The 16,102-nt window shown below is 43.2% G+C and overlaps 1 protein-coding gene across 8 annotated transcripts in view; it reads right to left on the minus strand.

Annotated features, from left to right (window-relative positions):
* WNK1 (WNK lysine deficient protein kinase 1) overlaps positions 1-15,848 on the minus strand; it is a 169,562-nt gene extending 153,714 nt beyond the window's left edge. For 2 of the 8 annotated variants that reach the window (XM_037877892.2, XM_043540284.1), the window contains exon 1: positions 14,271-15,843. In XM_037877892.2, coding sequence (XP_037733820.1) covers positions 14,271-15,047 — 777 coding nt within the window. In that variant the 5' untranslated portion in view covers positions 15,048-15,843. Of the gene's footprint in view, positions 1-14,270 lie in introns of all 8 variants that reach the window. The other 6 variants (XM_043540308.1, XM_043540290.1, XM_043540298.1 and 3 more) reach the window with 6 other exon arrangements.
* Positions 15,849-16,102: the final 254 nt, after the last annotated feature.

Genomic DNA, 16,102 nt, shown 5'->3' on the forward strand with positions numbered 1-16,102 from the left:
AATCTCCTTCCTTACAGGTTTTTAAGGTCAGGCTTGACAAAGCCCTGGCTGGGATGATTTAACTGGGACTTGGTCCTGCTTTGAGCAGGGGGTTGGACTAGATGACCTTCTGGGGTCCCTTCCAACCCTGATATTCTATGATTCTATGATTCTATGATTCATGCACATCAAGAATGGAATCCATGTGGACAAAAAAAATCTCAAAAAACTATATAGTTAATGTAAGATAGGTAACTTTTTCTTATCAAGCCAGTGAATACTGGCAAACTAAAGGGAACCAGTTATGGTTAATGCTTGCACATGATTTATTTTTAGAAGGTAGTCTGCTACAGAACCATACATTCAAGAGCACCTGTAGGGGTATCCCTTTCAGCCAGATGAAACTTTACAAGGTTGGCTCTTTTGCTTACTTCAAAATTCTGACAGCTAGTAAGTTCAACTGGAACAGGATTAGTCCCATCTCCCTCCACCCCCCGCCCTAGCTTTTAGCATGAGCACATTACTATTCTGGGGAGGAAGGGCAGAAGAAGCAAGAACTAAATTAATTGTTCTGATCATTTCAGTCTTCACTAGCCAAGAACCACAGCCTCACACATGTGTCTTCACAAGAACTATTCTACCAAATTAATGACCATGGCCATTCTCCCATTAAAGGCTTTTTTCAACCATTTACTTGGTACTTAACTTTTTATGGCACTTAGTTTCACATTATGTTCAGCAGTGCATGTAACACATGGCCAATGGCGATTTGCAGTCTCCCAAACCCCGTTCCCAAAACTAATGAATAAATTAAGTCTCATTTACAGTCTGAGGGAAGCAGATACCTTCCTTAACCTGAAAAATAAAAGTTGACCCCTCCATTTATCAATGTCAGGTAGACTCATTAAAAAAAGATTTCTGTTGATAAGTGGCTCCTTGCTATTTACAACTAAATAAAGTCAGGCATCCCTGTCTTTCCTTAAATGTAACTCATTTAGGGCTATATCAGTAGTTTTCAGTTGAAGAGGGAGACTGAACAATGTTGGAAGAGTCCACCCCCAAAACTAAGAATAGTATAGTGACAGATAGACTCTGAAAGCGGGGAGGCAGGGAAGGAGTTTAAGTTACTTAACAGCAACCTCTCTGGCTGCTTTAGAAACAGCATCAATGGCTTCTCATCCTCCAACAGCCCACAGGACGTGGTCACTATGAGGACTTATGGCTCGAAAAGAGGATTTTCTGAGGAATGATGGAAGGTGGAACTCACAGTTCTAAGAGAGCCCACTTTACCCTCTTCCCCCAACAAAAAACAAACAATGTGTGTTATTGAGTCTTGCCAGTAACAAAAGCTGCTCATTAGTTTTATTTCACCAAAACAGTTCTGGAACTGTCAAATATTTTCTCCAATTTTGTTAAAGCAATGCCTAAAGTCCTAGAAAGTGATGCCTTAGCTACTAACCTTAGAGCTTGATTACATACAGCTGTTGCACTGAATATTTACATTTGAAACAACTGACATATTTCCATCCCATCCTAATGACGTGAGTATGACTATTCAAAATGGCAAACTACAGCTACTTCCACACCAAACTTAGGGAATTGGAAAAGAAATTGCTGAGTTTGACTGCCATTGACCTCTCCCTCCTCCCCGCCAAAAAGAGAGAAAATTCAGCTATTGCTTATGTTTTGGTCATCTGAAAAGTAAGAGAAGGCAGATCTGAAATACGATATCCTGTCAGCTACAGTCCAGTCTAGTACATGGATTTTTTTTTCCCCCGTTCCTAGAAAAAAAATGTGAGGAGGGGGGAGAAGCAAGGATAAGTAGTAGATTCTTGGGGAAAGAAGCAGCCTACTGAAATATAACTGTGGATTAGATTACCAGCTGGTAGTTTTAAATTTGGAAGCACATAGATCTAAGTGTCAAGACATCTATACAGGTGTGAACTGCAGTCACAACTTCTGTGAATACCACAATTCCATAGCCGCAGAATCCACTTTCTTCCACAGAATGGCCACCACAGGAAAAAAATATTCCCTGATCTGCCAAGTGGTTTGTGGAGGGACTAAATGCAGATTCATGATGGGCAGTCTTGGGGACAAAGCACTATTTCAGGCACCATCCAGATACCTTTCCTTGCTCACACTTTTGACAGAGGCAATCAGCATGTTGCTTGAAATAGGTGAGAAACCAGAAGAGAAATCTCTCCTGCATCTTTCTCCTGGGTAGAAGTAGATGCTATACCTACAGGCCAACATTACCCCCACCATCACCACAGAAAGTAAGGGGGGGATTCATGCAAAGGAGAGTGGGGGGGGGGGAGGGAGAAGAATCTTTCTGCACATTTAAAAAAAAAAAAAAAACTCATCTAACTCCCTCCCCCCAAAACACAAGCTGAAATCCCTCATATTCAGATTCCATTCCCACCCCAAGTGACAAAAAGCCCTACACCACCACCAATCTAGCAGACAAAAGCCACTCACTTAGTTTCCTCCCCTATTTCTAAATCTTCCTTGTCCACTGTGATTGCCCTCCACAATGCAGTTACGCATTGTTTGTGCTTCAACTGGAATTTGGCAGTAAGTTAGAAAAAGTTGAAGTGAATAGAATGTTACTTATTTTCAACAAGTTTTTAAAAGCATAACAAGGTAACTATTGTAATTTGATATTTAATTTGAGAAAGTTTACTATTAAGTGGGATGTGAATATGTGTGTGTGTATATTAATTGTGAGTTTTACTGTCCAAATAACTACAGAATAGTTATCCACTGTAGTTTTACAAGTTGAAATTAAAGTTCCCACAACTAAGTAATTCTACTGCTTTGCAGAATTTGTCACTGGCCACCGAAGAATATAGGTCCAAACAGGGCCCTGGCTAGATTAGAGAATTCTTCCCTCGACCTAGCTACTGCCTCTAGGGGAGATGGATTACATAAGCCAATCGGGGAACCTCTCCCATCGGCATAAGTACTGTCTTCATTGAAGCACTGCCCCAGTGTAGCTGCACTGCTGTAGCATTTTAAGTGTAGATAAGCCCTTCAAGTAGGGAAGCATGGAGTGTGGGAACCTACTAGCACCAACCAGAATTTCTTGCCAAGTCTTAAAACCCAGCATATGTACGGGTTCATTAAAATTCAGCAACATTGTAATGGTTAATCAGTGTCTTAACCAGTGGTCACTAGATCGCAGTTGTTTTGTCCCAAGTTGTCAAGAGAAAAGGGATAGGTCAAGTACCATTATTTGGCTGGAGGAAACAATGTACAAAATAAGACTTTTTATGATTGGAAAAGTCTCCCCATTTTTCCACTTGACCCAAATGTGGGGGAGCAACATTAAGTAGTTTAATTGTAACTACAAGACAGTTTCTATTTAACACTTGTGCCCTTCATCAGTACACTCAACGTGTTCTCTTTAGAGGTTTCAGAGAGGTCAAAACCACCATGCAGTTTTCTACGAATTTTCTAGTCATTTAGCACTAACCAATACATGGATATTGCTGCAAGACTAAGTGTTTCGTTTTCTCCCCAATTAAATAAACTGCTTCACAGACATCTAATTATAATTGCTTTAAATCTCACCTTGTGCAAAAGATGAGCCATACAGCTCGCTCTCTAATATGTGATCAGAGGCAAAACACATTAACAGGACAATCCAGTAAGTCACCAGACATTCTAATTAACTTTGCCTGACCCTGCTACCACACATTTTGGAAATTGTGAGTGCATGTATAACTGAAGTGCTTCTCATGTTCAAAGTCTTTCACAAATATTAAATCCACAATAGCCTTGTCAGAGTCAAATAAGCCTGAGCCTGATTTTATATGGGTAAATGCAGGCACGACAAGATTAAGTGACTTAATCAAAATCTGTGAGTCACTGAAGCTAGGAGCAGAACCTGAAGTTGAAGTTTTAGTCTAGAAGTTTGAGCACAAGCAGCAGATACTTATTTTCATGTAGACTAGCAATTTTCACATTTGAACATTTACTGGCAGATTTATGCCATCCTGGTTCACACATTTTAAAGTGTTAGGGTTTTTTTTTATTTTTTTGTTTTTAAAGACAAGACCATATAAAATGTGGAACTGTTTGCAATTCTCCAACTTTCTCTTTCAAATGCTTCATCAGCTTTCAAAGTTTCTTATGAGGAATTGCACAGTCAGCAGCACTGGGTCATAACTAGTTTTATTTTCAGGTCTCTAATATCTGGACAGCAGACCTCACTTCTATTTTACACTTTGGATAAAAGGAGCTTCAACTGCTATGAGTCCCCAAGCCTAAGACAAATAAAGTCTCAGGTTGGAAAGATGAGATTTGTTTGGATGATTATTTCCCTAGTTTTAATGAAACATTAGCTATAAGACTGGACATTTGTCCTATTTCAGGCAAGTGCCATCACATGCATTAAAGCCTCGAAAAAAATAAGTCATTTTGCCAGTCAAATTGAGAGTGCAGCAAGAGAACCAGTTTTCTTTTCTTCCCGCTCAGTATTTTAAATATTGTCTACACCTGGTCCATGACAGGCACTTTATATTCCTTCCTGTCTGTCTTTATATATGTTGGGAAAGTATTACAGCACACTTCTCTTAACTATAGAAGCTGCTTGACACTTTGAAGATTACTAATCTGGCAGAGGTACCAAAAAAGCAGAGAGCTGTGGTTTTTTGTTTTTTTAAACAAGAGTTGCTGTACTCAAGGTTGAAAGCATCTTTACTTTGTAAGTAGTCTAAAAAGACTATTTTAGCTCTGGTATACTAGAAATTGAGAAGCTTTGTGAAAAATGCAAATCACAGGCCATTACAATAGTGCCCACAAGTAAGGCCTGGTCTACACACAGTAAGATCACCAGACAGTCCCTCACATAAAGATTTTATGATTTAAGGCCCTTGGAAGAAGCTTCTGAAGATCAGCAGACTGAAAACTTACCAAATAGACAATAAAGGAAGTCATCTGTCATACCAAGTCATTAAGTTTTGCCCTGTCCAATGCAATATGAAAAGTGACTTAGGGCTTATCTACACCATGTTTTCACCCACACTAGGGGAGAGTAAGTTTTAGTGCTCACTGGAGTGTCATGCGCTAACTGGCACATGTGGACCCTGCTGGAAAGCATGAAGAGTTCCCTTGTGCTCATTAATGTAGTCTCAAAATGAGCACTTTTTCTAGAACATTAATTTCAACAGCTCTTAAAGCTTCAGGCAGCAACTGATGTTTTAAACACCATGTTGCACAGAGCAGCCCAGAGCCAGTCCACACAACAAAGGGCAACACCAACCCAGAGCCCTTTCTACCCTGGGATCAACAATGGGGACCACTAATTTACAGCTGAGCCATGTAAAGCACAGAAATTTTAGTGCAGACAAGTCCTAGAATGCATTTGCACTCCAGAACCAGGCCTTTCACCACTCCCACTCTAGAAAAATTCCATAGTAATGTATTTTTTTCTGATGAAGGGGAATATAGTGTTTTGTGTATGTCTCCAGGGCACAAGCCTGGGCAAATGATATGGAGGCCCTGAGTTGCCCATGCATCAGGACCCCCTTTTGGACGTCACCAGTAAAATCCAGTGGAGAAGAAACACCAATACATCTAGTACCTGATCTGCTGCAGGAGTTGTCAGAAAGATACTGAATTCCATTCCAGATTTTCTATCTGAGTTTACTCTCATAACCTTACATTCTTCCGAGTTCACCCATAAGACAGTGGGGCTTTTCTGTCAGGAGTTGCTCCCTTAGCCTGTTATGTATCTGAACAGCAAAATCTCATCATAAAATTTGAATTGGCCTGTAGTTTCCATCAAGATGAAAAATGCAAGTGTCCACGGTAAAATTTTCAGATGCAAACACCTTAGAAAAGGCCAAGCCATTTTCAGATTAGCAGCTGAATCAATAAGCAAGTGAAGGATGTTTGTGGTTTTTTCACTAAAAAAGAAGGCGCGAAGAGGAAACTAGAGCTCACTCTGCCATCAGCTACTTTAATTTTTGCTGTTAAGTTTCCAGCACACTACATGCTTCTGGTAAATCTGACAACTCACTAAACCAGTGAATTGTATGCTATTTTCTGCATGTGACCAGCATTAGGTTTCCTCCAACGACCACTCTATACACAATAGCTCCCTACTTGCCTAGATCCCAAGTGCAATACTGAAGTGAAAAATATTGCTGGAAGCTCAACATGGGAGATTTCTAACAAATTCAGTCAGTTTTCCCACCAGTATTTCTGATGTAGTTAACCTACAGTGAGACAGAATGAGGTCTGCATTCAGTAAGTCTCAACTGCTCCCTTCAACTCAAGTTAGACATCATTTCTCATGGTTCCTTCCCCTGCCTAAAAGTATCTGATGTTGAGTGGGTCCAAGCCAGCTGAAAACAGCACAGATCATTTCAGCATAGAGTACCTACACGATTTCAGAAGCTAATGCTTCCGATATATGCATAACTCTTGATGAAACAGGTTTATTCAGAAAAAAATTGCTGTTACCCCAAGGAATCTGGGCAGTGTCTTGAAGTTAAATTGTAAACAGTTGCACCAGGGGAGAGAAAACTAAAAATAGTTGTTTGGTGAAATATATCAAGGCTTTAAGAAATAAAGTCACTCTAAAAGCTCATCTGGAAAATAAAGAAATGCTGACATTCTGTAACATTTAACCAAATCCTAGCAGTAACACAGAAGCTGTTATTAACAGATGTAGGTTACATAAGCATACGCAGATGTTTAAATCCTTAAGATAATCGCCTGGATTTCATCTTTTAATAGCAATACTCATATGCTCTAGTTTGTGTCCATCATCTTAACAAGGAGAGAAATAGTCAATGTTTTCATATTGTTCAAGATTCATATGCATTAGTCCAAGCAACTCACCAGAAAGAGTCAGTAAGGCAGAAATGATCCATCTCCTGTTAGGGCAGTTAACACCATAATACAGATCAGCCAGCAAAAAAAAAAAAAAAAAAAAAAAAAAGAGGCAAGCATGGGTAACTGATACCAACTGAGTAGACATTTAAAGGCTAAGCAAGACTGTCTGGTCAGACCAGCTGTATTAACAATACCAGACTACAGTCATCTGTCACACATGGTATTGTCTGTCATCCAAATGCATCCCATCACAACTATTCTATCTAACTTATGCCAAAACACTCAAAAACCAAGGGTCCTATCCCTCTACTACCAATGAACAGAGGTATACTACAGATTATGGGCACGTTTCACAGTCATTCACTGTGTGGGTTCAGGGGGAGAAACAAGTCAGACAACTAAAAATGAAAAAAGTATATCTAACTGGCAGGGAAAGAAGCAGATTAGATTCAGAACCTATCTTCAGCTACTGGTGTAGCAAAAGTAGGAATTGGTACAGCCATTTAGATAAAGAGGGAGTTGAAAAGTCATGAGACAGAATCTCTCCTTTCTGCATCAGTGGCTTAAGGAGCCCTATTCTCCCATCACAGTCAATGGGAGTTACCCTGCACTGGGAGAATAGGCACTCAATTTGATAGTTATCAAAAGTTTCACAGTCTGTTGACTGCTCATTGACCTAGTTGAAATAAGTCTGTTGGTTCTTGAACTATTCCCATTAGAGTTTCCACATCATAAATCAGCACAGAAAAATTGTGTTGGCTGTCTCAGACATGCCAAGAATTGAAGAGGCTTGGTGGGCCTTCCACCTCATTTTAGTCTTACTGGTAAAATAGAGGGAACAAGTTTGTACTGCTGCTGCCTATCCTGTGAATCACTAGATGGCTCTAGCATCCCAAGTTCAGGCATTTAAAACAGTACTAAACAAGCAGCAGAGGGCACCATATCTCCTTCTGCACGGAAAGTATTACTAGCTTTTTCCCCCACAACAATTCCTTCCTCCTAGCATAAGCCTGCTAACATGCCAGGTTCTCTTGTGTGTCACTCAGCAGTACCTGGTCATTTTAACCAGGAGATGGGCTTCAAAATAAGGATATATGTTCTGCAGTCTGCTAAATTTCCACTTTTAAGGTAAGCTCAGACACATCAATGCAAGCTTAAGCTCAGACTTGAAATTTTAAGTTACAGTCCTGACTTACAAATGAAAGTCTAATAAGAGCTCTCCCACCTACACCCCAATATTCTCAAAGTTTTCTTCTACTGAAAAATCCTTGATCACTTTAAAAAAAAATCCAAGTATTTTAAGAGCATTTTCTAAGAAACCTTGACAATAATGCAGTCTGGAGTGAGCCAGAGATCTTTAGCTAGCTGCAGAATGTTTCTTTAAACAGCACGCCCACTCTGTTGTGAATGAAGAATGCCATGAACATGCACCTTTTCTTGCACCCCTTAGAGCATGCGTCTCAACAATTCTGGGCAAGACACCTTGGAATGCCTTAAAACCATTTGGTGGGGCACTAGGCTAAGGGTTAGATCAGATGACAATGTAAAAGGTCCACAAGGATGGTGGATGACCCAATTTGGATTGTCCTGGTGATCATCCTATTCCCTCCCAGTCATCCCTAGCCAGTCAGTTAATGACTTATTCGAGGAAGGGTTAAATCTAGGCACTCTGTGGTGTATCTTCACATGATCATGCTGCATTCATAAGTGCTGCACACAGTTATATGCATTCAAGTTTATGAAAAGACAATACTTAAACTTTAGTGGGTATATTACCTCCATCGTAAGGTCCTTCAGCATTTTCCTGTACTTGACTGGGCAATTGTCTCAAGTTATACACGATTGCCAAAAAAAAAAAAAAATCTAGTGCTTTAATGCTATTACTTTGACAGTGAACCTCATTTCTTTTGTATCCATCCAGCTAAAACTACACAAGTAATACTAGGTAGGCATAGTAACGTAGGACTTGCCATACTAGATCAAAGTCAATTTACGTCCAGTACCCTGTTTCTGACAATGACCCATTATCAGATGCTTCAGATGAAGGTGAAAGAAACCCACAGTAAGCAGATGTGAGATCATCTGCCCCCTATATAGATCTCATCCCCATCTCTAGCAGTTAGAGACTGGTTTAAACCTAAAGCATGAGAATAAATATCATCAATAACAAATTTTGGAAGCGATAACTTTGGATATTCTTGATCTCCAGAATAGTTCCTCAGTTTGGAGCAACATACTTGTCCTCTGTAGTGTCCCATCTCCCACATGGAGACGCCTCAAATTGTGTTCTTTTACATGGGAAAAGAACTGCCTTTTTCCAAATTAGGTTGGGAATTTGACAAAGATGCTTTGCTGCCCCAGAACATTTCAATGTCATCATAGACCATGCACTTGATTCGACACTTAGTAAATGCACTTTTGACATATGCCTTGATAAGAACCTCACCAACACAACACTAGCTGTTGAATCAACAGACAAGCTAGTAGCAGCATTTAAAGTCCTGGGAAAGCGCAGTGGCAAAAGTCAGCCCAAAAATTAATTGGAGTAAAAGCAAAATTCTTCCAGCTGATTACTCTGAACACTGAGTGCTCAAGCACCTTAATGGGCAGCCACCCAAGACTGTCAGTGATTTCATCAACCTTGCCTTTGGCGTCAGTAACATGGGCAGCATTGAGAAAGCATTGCAAAAGCACAGTCAGTAGTGGGGCACCTCATTAAGAGCATCTTTTGGAAACCGACCACCCTGCTAAGTAGGGAGATGAGGCTAAGCATATACAATGCTTTGGTGGTCAGTATTCTGAAACATGAGACTGAAAAATGGCCTCTCACTGTCATGATTGAAAAGAAGTTGGACACCATTCAAGTAAAGCATGTCCAAATAATCAAAAGCCTCAAGGGAGACAAATTCAAGTTGAATGAAGAGATCTGTTTTCTAACTAAACAGGTCCTGCTTTCTCAAATGGTCGCCCAACACACTCTCATGTGGTATGTTCATCTGCTCTGAATGCTTACCAACTTCTCTCCAAGAATCATCTTCTACTATGATCCAATGAAAGCAGATGAAAGACACGCCCTGTAAGACCTAAAACCCATCTCTTACATCGCATCCTACCCCGTAATCCACCAGATCTGGCTCAGGACAGAACGTCATGGAGGCTCATAATACATTCAGTGACCCTAAACTGTCCAAGCAACAGCATGAGAACGAACCAGTCTGCACAGACTGGCAAATTAACTAACACCCCCCGTACTTTCATGTTTATCAGTATTAGTGCTCTTTCACAAGTGATCAATTCCCACAGCAATCCAACATCACTCGGAAGATTCTCAGTTCAAACCAGTTATGCTGCAGGTCTGTGTTATTTGATGAACTTAAGTAGACTACACAATCCCACTCAAAACTGACTCAATGAGAGGAAAGAAGGGACTTACCTGGAGGTTCATAGACCACACCTAAGACTTAGTTTACATGAATAATCAACTGCAACTGTGACTTCCTCTGACCTACAGTTACTCAATAATATAGAGTTAAGTTTAATGTAACAAGAATAAGGCATCATGTATTCCTCCTAGTAGCAATGCCACTTGAACCAAAAGAGGCTGTTCAAAAATGAAAAACAATTCTTAACTATCAGATTAACCAGCCACGTTATGAGTTACACACAGCTATTTTCCCCTCTTTCAATTACTGCCATTCCATTCACAAGGAGATATTTAACTGATTTTGTGCTTGCCATCTACATCATGAAGCCTATGAGAGTGCTGACCCTAACTGCATCTAGAAAGAGGTTGTGACACATCCAATTATGACAATGGAAGATGCACTTCAATCCATGTAACCAGTGGAACAAGAACAACAGAAGTGAGAACCAAGCATTTGGAGCAAAGCCAAAATATGCTACAAGGCTGCTTAGTGGTCTACCATTGAATCACTACCAGAGCCTCCAGATCACAGATTCCCACTTCCCTGTATAAGGAAAGAAAAAACAGAAATTTCACCCACGTTTCCTACCTGAAAAAAGGGAGAACTGCCATTAAGCTACACATCTGTAGCTTTTGGAGAACCAAAAATACATTTTCTTTTCCATTTATGCTACAATTCTCAGCCTGACAAACACAAGGTACACCACCATGCGGTCATCCAGTCTTCTGAAAGACATGGTGAGATTTTCCAAAGTGACTTGGGAAAATAAGTCATTTTTCAAAATGGATTTAAGTACCTACATTCTTTTTGAAAAATGAGACACTCCCAAAAATTTTACCTTTGATCTTCCTACCCGGTTCCTAGTTTAGAGTCAAAGACAGAGGTATCATCCAGTTAGAAACCCCACAGTTAAACAGACATTCTACTGCCAAGTCCATTCTAGGCTTGCCTGCATAATACACCAAATCCTTGAATGCTCTAGCAGGAGTGTCCTCAGTGCTATATAATTTGAACACTTCATGATGAAAAATATTTAACAATTTTGATCAACAGTAAAAAGATTGGCATTTTAGCCTTTCCTATCAGCAAAGATATTTCAGATAACTTAGGCATTAAATGTATACTCAAAAGACTATAAGTTAAATACATATACAAGTTTTGGTAGGCTTCCATACACTGCATTTTCAGTTTTTCCCCAATCACGTGCCTTGCAAATAAGAACTGTGATGTTTTATTCCTCTATCATCTTTTCAAATTGCGTATACTATGTATGTAGCAAGTTTTACTTACACCAGGTTAGGCTGCTATATCATGCAAACGAGCGTCAGCCAGAAAACAGTGTCTGTGGCTACACGCTATGCTTAAGTAAATTCTTACCAAGTTCAGATGTGACTTATTGTGGTAGCACTGGATACAAAAAAAAACACCTCTTGAACTAAAGGGACACCTGCCATGCTCATCATCTCTCCTATGTCTAGAATGCCCTTTCAGCTCCCAAATTACATAGCAGTGCTAGTGTTGAGATCTAGAAATAAACTGAACATTTTGGACAGGGTTCTTTTCAAAAGAAAAAGTAAGATTTAATTCTTTGAATTTCTTCCCCAACCTTACTAGGTTCAACTATAGACAAGAGGTAGCTATTGTATTTTCAAATAATACTTTTCAAAGCACCAAAATGATGAAAAGTTTAAGCACAAATTGATCACAAAGTCAAGACAGCCCTAAAAGAATCAGAGCTCATTTGTGCTCACAAAAGAAATTAATCCACCTGAGGTTGGCAAAGAGTTCACTAATTCCTCCTCTCTGCAACACTCCTTGAATCAGTAGATCCTTATAAAGTGTCAGTTCATCTTTGCAAAGCCATACAGTTGAGTCTGAGTGAAATGAGCAGACCAAGAAAACTTCAATGTAAGTGACAGAACAGCAATGACATCCTCCTATAATTATTACTGAAGTTAATGTGTAGTATCACTACAGAGTCCCTCTCCAGTCAAAACTGAAGGCAGTGAGGAATCAGCAGATTCATGGCCTTAAAATATCCTATGTACCATGCATCACAGGCTCTCATTTCTGTAGTTGCTAGTTTATTTCTACTGCCTACAGGACAGTTCTCTGTTCATGCCCTGTACCTTTGTCACTCACCCTGTGGAGTTATCACACAGTTGGTATTCAAAATGCAAACTGTAAAATATAAGTAATAATGTAATCTACAAACCACTCATGAATTCCAGTTAGGTTTTGCTGGAGGGCTATCACCCTTTTCTTACTCTGTAAAGATTTTCTTCCCCCTGTTTTACATTGTTATTCCAACAATTATGTTATTTTTGAAGTGTCTGATAAAAGAATGTTTAACTTCAAAATCTGTTAAGTCTGTTTTATAAACAGACTTATTTGTAAATAAAAAGTATGTGATGTTTCTATTAGCCAATTTGTTCCTGTAGTACCCCAAAACCATTAGTACATTCTGACTGTCATATCATCTGCTGAAGTCAGAAATTATCACTACCAAGCTGACAATCATTTCAGGACAATAAACAATACCTGAATATTAAGATGAATCTGAGAGTAACTCAAAGAGCCTTTTAAACAGAGAATAAGGTTAGGATTTCAAATCAAAATTACATCAGACTGCATACAGAAAACAGATAACGCACCACTCAGACTGGGCATCAACTATTAAACATAGGGTATTGTTGTTGTTAGTCCTGTCTGAGTACACTGCTAGGTCTTATGATTTGTTTAAGAGAAAAGAAAAAAAAACTTGCAAAGCTATTACCACAAACCTATTAGGTATGTGGTGATGCATAGCTACCCAGGACACTGGCAGAGATGTCATTTGCTTTCAAAATGCATGCTACGAATACAAGCTGAGGATGGTCTCAGTCATTTTTCAGTTTTACTGTGACAGTAGGTAAGTTGCTCTGTGGAGGAGAAAGAATTTTGGCACATGAGATACTGCAGCCATTCAGGAAAGAGCACTGAGATCTTGCACTTCATCCCTCAGAAGCAATGGGGAAGATTATTTTCCACTGCTGCCTCTCTTCTGCCCCCTCCAATTTTTCAAGAGCAGAGACTCTCCATTCCCCTATTTCAGATATTTGTAACTGGTAGGCCAAGCTCTACCCTCCCCCTTAACCTTGTTGCACAGCAACCTCTCATTCAGTTATACATGCTCCAACTCGCCATGGAGCTGAAGTTGCTGCTGTTGCCATCATGAGACTGGGGTTCGGCACAGCCTTAGCTCTGTCGAAGCAAAGAGCTGGCAGGTACGGCAACGTCTTTGTACCAGTTTAACCAGATAGTTACCTGGAAAGGTTGAATTTTAGCCTTCACAGTTTTACAAAAAGCAAGCATTTACTTCCCAGTGTATCAACAGGCAGCCATGGGACTTAGGCTGAACTACTGGGGATTGATTCATAGTATACTACCAGCTCAAGTTTAATTTTACATTGGTTGGTTTACCTCTGTATTATGTGCACTTTGCTAGCATATTTCTTGAGTATCTCCTGTAAAATGACGTAAGCTACACATGCAAGTGTTTCCCCTACCTCATACATTTCTCTTAAATTAATGTAAAATGCCAATCCTCTGAAAAAAAAATATTTTAGCTGGAGGTAGACTTGAACTAGACTTCAACAAGTGTGAATGCTAATTTTATAGCTTGAACCCCTTTATCTGGACTCCCTCAGGTAAAGGATTTTGTGCAACACTCCAAATTACCTTTAGAAGACATGAAGGCTAAGTGCTCCAGCAGACTCAAAGAGGTTACTGATTCTGAAGACTCAGCACTTGGACAACCTCATAGAGGCGAAGAGGCCTTTAGGGAATCAAACAGGCAGCCTAGCTCATGGGAGGAGTTGCTCCCTCCATTCAAGGAATGGCTGGCTGGGTGGCACCTAGGGAAAACTGTGTCCCCCATCCCTAAGGACAGCTGACCTGTCATCTGAGGATCCTACCCTTCTCTTGAGGCTAGCAGCAGGGGAGTGACTGTGCTTGGGGAATTTGCACCTCTTTTACCTGTAGTTCACACCAGGCAACTTCCACCGTAGTCTCGGTGTCCAACCCCTTGTAGACTGTTTTGAAGGAGCCTCTTCCAATCTCTATATCGAATTTGAGGAAGCGGCCGTCAAGAGAGAAGCCCACCGCCTTGGTCTCGAGCTCCTCGATATCCTCTTGTTGTCGGTTCCGCCCCTCCTGGAGCTCCCGGCTGGCGGTGGCCGCGCTGCCTACCGTGCTAATAGGGAGTAGGGGGGTGGCTTCCTCTGCCTCTCCTTTGGGCAGTAGCGGGGCGGTGTCCTCTGCTGCAGCGGGCTCCTGAATGGGTTGTTCCTCGGGGGGAAGCGACAGAGACGGCTGCTGCAACAGTAGCAGGGGGACGTGGGTGACAGAGATGCAGGAGGTCTGGCTAGCAGGCTCAGGAGGGGAGCCCAGCAGCGGGGTGATACTCCCGGGAGTGGCGACGGCCGGGGGTGCTGCGGGCTGCAAGCTAGGCAGCTCCAGAGCTGTAGCATTGGAGTCGCAGATCACGCTACGGCGGAAGAAGCGGTGCTCGGTGGCTGCAGCCCCACGACTGTCCTTGTCCATGGTGTGGCGGCGGCGCCGGTATTCCTCGCTCCGGCCCCCGCCTCCCACCTCGCCGCCTGCTCCTCCGGCCCCCGAGCCATCATGGTCAGCGACGGCTCCTAGCTTCTCCCCCACGGAGCTGTCCGAGCTAGAGCCGTTCTTGGGCGGAGGCGGCGGGGGAGCCAGGAAGCGGGGGGCCAGGCTGCTGCTCCCTACGGCGCCCTCCGACATGGTGCTGCGGGGCTCGGGGTAGCGCTGCTGAGAGGATGCGGGGTGGGAGGTGTCACTGAGCGGGTAGCGCGTCCGGCTGCGGCTGCAACAGAGGAGGGTCCCAAGGGCTCCTCACAGCGGGGCTTGGCGGCGGCTGAGCCAGCGGCGGGGTGGGTCCCTGCTTAGCGTCCACATCCATCCTGCCGCGGGGAGCCGTGCAGCGGGGCCGACATGGAGCGACAGCAGCGGGGCCAAGACACGGGACTAGGGGGGAGAAGTCGAGAGGAGCCCGAGGCAGGTGCCGGGCCGGGAGCAGCCGCTGGCCGCCCGGAGCGGGACAGCCCAGCTGCTCTCGGAGAGGAAAAGCGACCGGCCCCCCCGGGCTGGGAAGCGGGGCAGGCCCAGGCCGGGAAGCGGCTGCGCCGGGGGCGCAGGCCCCGCACACCCCTGCCGCGAGAGGGGAGGGCAGGCCCGGCACGCCCCGCCTGGGGGGAGAAGCGCGGCCCGGTCACTCAGGGGAGCTCTCGCCTCACACGGCGCCCATGGCGACCTCGGCCTCCTCCCGGTAGGAAGTAACCACTCGCCGCGGGGCCGGCCCCCTCGCTGCCTGCCGGCGCCTCACAGGGAGCCGGAAACCCCCCTCGCGGGTCTCTCACCGGGGCCGCCCGCGAAGCCGCCGCCGCCGCCTCCTCCTGCGCAAGGCCCCGGCCCGGGGAACCCGGGTGTCTCCCTCGCGAGGGTAGGGGGGAGGAGCCGCTGCGCCCGGCCCGGCTAATTCTCCGCGCTAAATGGCGACTAGCGCCCGAAACCGACAGACATAGACAGCCCCGTGGAGCACGCCCCCTCCGCCGACCCCGTTCTGCGCCTGCGCTGTAGCGCCGCGCTTCCTGGGAATGGTAGTTTTTTCATCCCTCCTCTGAGGGAACAGAAACGCAGTTAACCTACAACTCCCATCGCGCACTGCGCTGATGGACGGCATCACGGGAAATGTAGTTTCCTTCTTGCGGGCTACTTACAGCTCGAGCTTGGCTGCTGCTCACACAATACTGTGGTAGAAGCTGTGCTAACTGGGGCAG

The sequence above is a fragment of the Chelonia mydas genome, chromosome 1, assembly GCF_015237465.2.
Source record: "Chelonia mydas isolate rCheMyd1 chromosome 1, rCheMyd1.pri.v2, whole genome shotgun sequence".
In the NCBI taxonomy this organism is placed as follows: Eukaryota; Metazoa; Chordata; order Testudines; family Cheloniidae; genus Chelonia; species Chelonia mydas.